General features: G+C 42.0%; 1 protein-coding gene across 1 annotated transcript in view; it reads right to left on the bottom strand.

Moving 5' to 3' along the window:
* Positions 1-975: 975 nt before the first annotated feature.
* LOC108237804 (neurexophilin-1) overlaps positions 976-8,126 on the bottom strand; it is a 25,722-nt gene continuing 18,571 nt past the window's right edge. Inside the window, exon 2 of the mRNA XM_017419499.2 lies at positions 976-7,056. Within this exon, the coding sequence (XP_017274988.1) occupies positions 6,283-7,056 (774 nt within the window). The 3' untranslated portion in view covers positions 976-6,282. The remainder of the gene's footprint in view (positions 7,057-8,126) is intronic.

Below are 8,126 nucleotides of genomic sequence, written 5' to 3'. Positions count from 1 at the left end.
CCGCCAGCCATGCCTTAATCGATTGCGTTTAAAGGGATGTTGTGAGCTGAATGTTTGAACCCATTCCCACCTTAACAGTGGTCTGGGATTTAATTAAGAAGTAAAATAAATTTATTGTCAACTGCATTCTCAAAAAAAAGAGGGATGAGAAGTTGCACAACAAAGGCACTGTGAGCGAGGGGTGGTGGGGGGGAGAAGGAAACTAATTAGCATCACTCCAGTTGGAACATTTCCTCCTTCTCTCTCAACCCCGTTTTTCTCCCTTCACCTTTTTGTTTTCCTTTTCCTCTCCCTGCATGTGTATCTCCAAAAGCCCCGAGCAACATTTCTGTCATATCTTTTTCTTTGCCACTGACACACAGTATTGGTATGCAAATATGAGAAAAGCATTGTTTACACACTTTACCTGCACAGGGAGTACAAGCAGATATAAGACTAGAGCCTGTTTCTCTATTGTGTTAAGTGGCTTAAGTACCTCTGTGTACTTTATTGATTTTAGAACGTTGAAATCCACAGTAAATGCCATCATATCATCCATACAGTTTATCTTCCACATGACACAAAAAAACAGAACCGTAGTTGATAAAAACAGACAACCTTCACTGCATGACCCACATTTAAATACAACTTTATTCAGATCTGATTTTTAGCTTTTATGTATATATATTTATATATGTATATTCATGTTTTAAACAGTCTGAGTTTTGTTACTTTTTTCTTCTGAGTGGACCGGTGCTGTCTTGCAGTCTCTAAGGCCAAATATTCACATGTCTGTTGGCACCAGATGGGTAAATAATAAGGCTGCTGCCACTTTTGTCCCACAGCAACGTGACCGTCTGTCAAACTTAGTTCAGCAGCGTTTTTTTGCCGCGCCCCAGAGAGGCAGAGAGGGTGGAGTCTCGGTGAGAGTATTGCTGTATACTTGAGAGGATCAGTGAGGAGCAGAGGATGGAGCGTCTTTTCCCAACATGTGTCCTTTTTTTTTGTTTTTTTTTTTTTACATTGATGGTGTGCCGTGGGCTCCTGTTTCCCAGCTTTGATTCCATCCTGTTTGAGTTTCCAACTTCTCTCCAGATGCCCTGTGGAATGGGAGGGTGGGGGGAGTATTGAGGTTACTGGGGCGTATCTGTGTTCAGCGCTCCACTGACATGCTCTCGAGGACATCTCAACGTCCTCCCAATCCAGGAGCTTATGTAAGATGCTTTGAACAGGAGAGAGGAAATACCTAAACCAACACATCTTAAGACTGTGTGTGCACATACATTTACTGATGGGATAAAGAAATAAGGAGAAACAGATAAAGACAGAGCGAGGGACGTTCTCACTGCTGATGTTCTGTTAGCTTGATGTTAAGCTCACTGAGATTAGCCAGCTCAACTCAGCGCTGTGTGCAAGAAAAGCTGGCAAAGGAGGCAGTGAGGAACTACCCTCACTAGGGTTCATCTTTGAGGTAAAGGGAGGCAGAAAGGAAACAGAGGCTGAGACCAGCCAGCAGCAGCGGATCTAGAGTTTTACTTAGGGTGGCAAAATTTATTCTTGCAAGAAAAGTAAGACTTTTAGACATAAATTTATGTTTTCAGGTTATTTGTCTGTGAGTATGAATTCTGCAAAATACCATTTAGCTGTTTTATTTATCAGTAACTTCATGTTTTCCTCAGAATCAATAAAAACTCACAATCAGTTGAATTGACATTTCCAGGTTTGCTGGTTGGTAAGACCATTTGGAAATTCAAAAAGTGATGTGTGCAAATTCTAAATCAGTGAGTTAGGATATAGATCGAGGCCCCGTCCACACGAGAATGCTGTCTGTTTAAAAATATCTTTTTCCCCGTAAACACGGCACAGTTTCTAGAAATGTTTCCATCCACACGCAAACACAGAAAATGCTCCAAATGCTGCAGTGACTATGCAAAGCATGTATGTGGCGCCGTAACGCTGCCGTGAAAATACACCTGAAACAATAAAGAAGAGATGGAGCGGACTTTAAAAACTGTAAACGCAAGAAGAAAAAGGTGGATGGTGAAAACTGGAGCGAAAACTAAATCTTTTTTTCTAAACTGACGACAAAGTGGAACTTCTCCTTCGTGTCATGTTAAACTGAGTCAAATCAGTCCAAACCCACAAACATAATGGACGCTTTTCAGGGAAGACATCCACAAATGAAAAGAGTTTTCCTTGCAATATTCAAAGCACATCAGGGTAATTAATTTATTTACAAGCATCAGTCTTTTCCACAGTTTTAGAATGTATGCTTGTTGCATATTGTTTACCTTTTATGCAACATTTCCTTTAGTATTGTTGACAGTTTAATAAAATAATAAAACTCTTTTTGACCTTAGTAATAATGTTTTTGGTTTTTTTGCTTTGTTCTATTTAAGGCAGTGTTATTGTTCATCAGCCTTGTCTGCTCATTGAAGTAATACAATATGCAAAAGTTTGACTGTAGTTGAGAATTTATGTTGCATGTGCAGCGTAAATGCATGCATGTCATTTTTGGGGTCGTAGGTTAAGTTAGAGGTGGGACTACGGCATTGTTTCCAGAAGGTTGTGTTCAGGCTGTCGACATGTTAGCACCAACAGTGGCATTTAAAGATGTTTTCACTCTGGAACCAAGTTTCCATGTTTCCATGTAAACACGAGTCGGAAACTAAGGTTAAAAAAAGCTGTTCCAGTGTGGACGGGCCCTGAAGTTCTGTCTAAATGTCCTCGACTTTCAACACTGTGCAAAATGTACAAAATATATTAACAAATTTTGTGGCAAATGGGGTGGCAAGATGTTTTTCTTTCCAGTGGCAGTGGCTGCTCCGTTCTACCTCTCCTAGAACCACCACTGCAAGTCAGCAAGGTCAAACAAACTAAAGACTGAAGAGAGAGGGGTAAATGACTGAGCATCATGCAAACGTCTGATGGAGGAAAGTGCGGGGAGAGTGGGAGGATGAGGATATGATGAACAGCGAGGAAGGCAGTGGTTCGTTCATGCTGGTTGATGCATTTCAAACATCACATTTTATGCAGCAGTGCAGGAAAGGGACTTTTAAACTGGCGACAAGCATTCAGTTTGAGTTGCTGCTCTTCTCTACGATGACACGCTTACAGCGGGATAAAAGCCTGACAGATTTATGTGTGTAAACAAGCATTACAGCTAAGCATTTATAAAATCTGTGCTCCGATAATACAATCAAAAAGAAAAGGAGCCAGAAAAACATGGCAAATAATACAGGAAATTAACAGTTATAATAGCTGCAAGTGATTTTGCAACCTGTCCCCTACAGACGTGTGTGTGCGCCGGTGCCTCTTGCTCGGAGCCACAGGTTGACTTTGTTTCTTCTAGAGATGAGCTACCCCCCTCTTTAGGAGCAGATTAAAAACTAAGCGCTTTGATGTGCAGATTTACAGGTCTTTGTTTCTATCTTAAGCTCTCTGACTGTGTCTTTCCTCCTCCTGCTGCTCTCTGCGCTCACACTGTGCAGCCAGAGGGATGCATCTATGGCTGGCCTCCTGCTACCCCCCACAGGAGGACGGCAAATACACTGCAGCTCGAGTCCACCTGGGACACCGGGGTGCAGTCACAGCCAAGGGTCCAGGTGTGTAAATCTGGGCTTTGTCACTGATGTCACAGTCCATTGGCATCAATCTGATATCATTGTGTAATTCACACCTGTCTTGTGAATGTGCATTTGTTAATTAACCAGAAGTCATTGTGCCCCCTTAAATGGGACAGCGGTAACCTCTCAGCATAAAATGTTGGGCAACTTAATCCATTTTTTCATTGTGTGCTGCTCTCCACAGATATTGTTTGTGCAACATGAGATGGACCAGCTAGTGGCCATTTATCTTAATGAGAGCAGTTAACTCAGGGCTAAACTGTGACTGCTGGCTCCGCGCAAAAAACATCACAACAATCCTCGCAAACATCCTCCTTTCTTCCTTCCTGCTGACTTGATTTTTAGGAATGCATTTTGCCCTCTTGTTGAAACCTTAATTACATCTAAAAGAGATTAAATTATATGTAATTATTATGATAATATTTTCATTTATTCAAGATAACGGGTTTACTTTAGTGAACACAGTATTTGTTGAGAGAGAGCAATCTCCCTCACACAGTCAGAGTTATCAAAGCGTGAAATCAGGAATCCTGACGGCAACAAAATGTAATCTTTTTCATGCAGAAGGGACAATAGAAGGCGCCGCGTACTCTACTTCTCCTTCTCCACTTTAATTAAAAGAGCTCACTGAATCTCTCCACCTCTCACCCCCTTACCTTGTACTTTCTCTCATAAGTGTGGAGGGCCAATTCTGTCTCAGCGCAGTTATTGCCTTCACACTGAACTTGTCTTAAGCTCTGGCCCTGAATCGTTGCAAAGCAATTTCTTTTTATTTGGAGGTTACATACAGACGTGGATAAATTTGTTTGTAGCCTTCCGTTAAAGAAGGATAAACGCGCAATGGTCACTGAAACAACTGGAAACGGACAAAAGTAATAATAGGAAAAGAAAATTACTGAAAATCCATCATTGTTTTTGAGTTTTGATTCAACAAAATTATAAACTGGCCTTGACAAATAGGAGGGTACCCTTAACTTAATATTTTCTTGCTTGACCTTTTGAGACAATCACACAATTTCTGTAACTTTGTCTTCTTCACCTGTCCACAGGTGTTTTGGGAAACTCCAAGATCAAACTGCGCCAGCTGTCTCAGATTTTAAGGGTTAATTCTCCAGATGTTTCCGCTCCTTCCACAGATGTTTAATAGAATTTAGATCAGGGCTGCGAAGGTCACTTCAGAACAGTTCTTTAGCTGTGTGGTTTGGGTTTTATCCTGTTGGAGGACCCATGGTTTTCGACTGGGACTAACCTGTCTGACACTGGGCAGCACATTTTACCCTAGAATGCCTCGATTGTCGTAAGAGTTGCTTGCACCCTGCACAGATTCAAGATTCAAAGCAGGCCCAGAACAGAACCTAGCCTCCTCCATGTTTCACTGTAGGTACAGGGTTCTTTTCCTTGTAGGTTTCATTTTTGGCTCTGTAAACACAGAGCTGATGGGACATTTTCGCAAAAAGCTCCAGTTTTGTCTCATCTGTCCAAAGGACATTCTCCCAGAAGCTTTGTGGCTTCTTAATATGCATTTAGGCAAACTCCAGTCTGCCGTTTTCCTGATTTGGTCTTCCTTTAAGTCCAGTTTGGCTCAAACAGACCGATGGCGCAATCTGACACTGATGACCTTTGACCTTGGAGTTCACCTCTAAACAAAACCTATGGTGCTGATAACACACCTTAGTTTAATATGTCCCAGTGGGAAAATTATGTTCAATCTTTTCTAGGAGTCTTTTTGTTGAGGCCAGTTTCATTAGATAATTTTTTACATAATTTCTTTGAACCAGAATTCAAAAGCAAAGACTGATTTTCATTTGCTGATTTTCAGTCATTTTTTTTATATTATTACTTATGTGAGTATCAAGTTATTTCAGTAACCACTGTGGAGTTTTCTCTTCTAATTAAAGGGTGCAAACTAATTTATTTGTCTGTAACTGGAGGAAATACTTTGATTTCATTTGTCAGCTAAGTACACACTGTCAGTGAAGTGGAAAAATGATTAAATAAAGAAAACAGGAAGTAAAGAACAAATAACAAGGAGGTTTTTTGTTTCACATTGTTTGGAATGGAGTTCACAAAAATGAGCCCTTTCTGATTTTTATTTCATGATGGTGTGGTTGAGTACACTCTACATTCACCTACTCTTTGTGAGGATATTGACTATGGTCTGTTTAAAATATCCTTAGAGAGCACGATGTTCAACATAACATGTTAATTATAATAAAGGCTGAATCTATCCGCAACTCTCTTGTGAATAATCACACTATTTAAAAGCCCACTTTCAGTTCACATACTGCCCTGCGACTTTGCAAAAGAGCAGACTTATTCAGATGATTAAAGAGACATTCTGATAAAATTCACAAATGATTTAATGAGAGAAATGCTGACCAGATGTGTGCATTTCAAAACAGGATTGAGGTAAGAATGTGTGTGGTGGTGGGGTTAGATTTTCCCTACAAGTTCCAATTGTTGTAGCTGAGCATTTCAAATGCCTCCTCATCTGCATACTGTGGTTTTTGTTTTGCATATATGTTTTTACATCTTACAATAGTCAGGCTACATAAATGTTTTGTTTTAAGGTGTCTTGCTGCCACTGCAACATTTATAGCCATAGATTCTACTCCAGATGTTCAGTCACTCCCACATATATCTCCCTTTTCCTCTCTCCTCTCCCCCCATGTCTCTTCTAACCTGAGGGCAGGTATGGCATCTCGTTATGGTAATTGTAGTCCGGGCAAACTTTCTGGACCAAGCGGTAGTCCGTACTGTAGAAGGAAATGTAGATGCAGATGACTTTGAATGGCTTGGAGCAAATCCAGGAAACATGACTCTGGATCTGCTCCTGAAAGCAGGTCTTGGATGGATCATAGTTGCACAATGAGGTGCGCTTGCTTCGATCCACCTTCTCGTAGTCCACGCGGCAGTTGAAGATCTTGGAGTCCTTGGGGTAAACTACACTCTGGCGCTCCAGGTCAAACTCCACTGCCTTGACAGGTGGAACCAAGCTGACTGAGATGTTGCCCTGGCCTGTCGAGTTGTGTCGAAAGTAGACGCTGAAAGTGCCATTACCGTGATCCACAATCTTGCCAGTGATCAGCAGGTTAAGCCTCACGGTTTTGATATTGGAATAGAAGTCTCCCCAGCCAAACATCTTCTTGAACTTGCCAGTCTTAACAATTGGCCGGCGTTTGACCCGGGAGCTGGAGGCATCCGGCTTCAGCAGGTCACTGCCTAACATCTCCCAGAACTCCTGTTTGGAAAACTCCTGCTTGGCGAAAGGGACCGGGGAGCGATAGGGCAACTCCACCGAGGTGGTGTTAGCTGCTCTGCTTTTACTATGCTGCATCCAGCGACTCAGGGGTGAGAGGGAAGCCTGCCCACTCAAAAGGCCCACCGTCTTGGAAGAGGAGTCTGAAGAGCTCTTGGGGCTTGAAGAGTCGTCTTCTTGACCCATCACCACCTGGAGATCATTGGTGGAGGAGGAGGAGGTTGAGGGAGAAAATGAAGAAAGTATTATTAGCAAGTTTGAAAGAAACATGCACAGAAAGAAAACAAATTAAACATTTAATCAATATTTAATTTACTGTTCGCACCTCCAGTGATGTTTACTGTGACATTCTATCAATTATACATATATATGAATGGCTGAAATTTTACAGGTGTTGCTATTATTACATTCTTCTGTTTACCTCTGCTGCGGGAGAAAATAGAGCCGATGTAATTCTCTGAGCTCACTGAGCTGCTGGTGGGGCCAGAGGGATCAAAGAACACCTCTCACAGAAAATCTGCACTAAAACTGAATTCACATGGAGTGTATTACTCTCGTGGTTCTGCTCGGTTTAATCAATATTTGCAGAAGTGAACAATTTTCTTCAAAGGCTGTAAAACAATAAAGCTCCATCATTACAAAAAGCTCTCTAAAGTTGTTTCTTTGACAGCAGAGGTTAGAGGTTGATTTATGCACTTGAAGTGTGGAAACAACAAGCGTCTACATTACCAACATTGTCCGTCTTAGTCACACAGTTTATTTCCCCGGAACTACATTTAAAAATCATTCAATCAGAAAAAAAATTCTCCTTTATAGTAAAATAATTAGGATATGCATATCACCTGCTGCCTTTCAGGACAGACCTTTATGCTGAAATATCCTTACAGTTAAATTTAAAGTTGTTTTGGTTCGACTAAAGGCCTGATCACCTCTGTGGACCAGCCTGGACCTGGGGACAACTACAGGCCTGATCACCTCTGTGGACAACTACAGGCCTGATCACCTCTGGGGACGACTAAAGGCCTGATCACCTCTGTGGATCAGCCTGGACCTCGGGATGACAAAAGGCCTGATCACCCCTGTGGACCAGCCTGGACCTCGGGACGACTAAAGGCCTGATCACCTATATGGGGATGACTAAAGGCCTGATCACCTCTGTGGACCAGCCTGGACCTCGGGAAGACTAAAGGCCTGATCACCTCTGTGGACCAGCCTGGACCTCAGGAAGACTAAAGGCCTGATCACCTCTGTGGACCAGCCTG

Source organism: Kryptolebias marmoratus, linkage group LG12 (genome assembly GCF_001649575.2).
Source record: "Kryptolebias marmoratus isolate JLee-2015 linkage group LG12, ASM164957v2, whole genome shotgun sequence".
Classification (NCBI taxonomy): Eukaryota; Metazoa; Chordata; class Actinopteri; order Cyprinodontiformes; family Rivulidae; genus Kryptolebias; species Kryptolebias marmoratus.
Note: the sequence above shows the minus strand (reverse complement) of the source record. Positions and strands in the feature narration are given on the sequence as shown.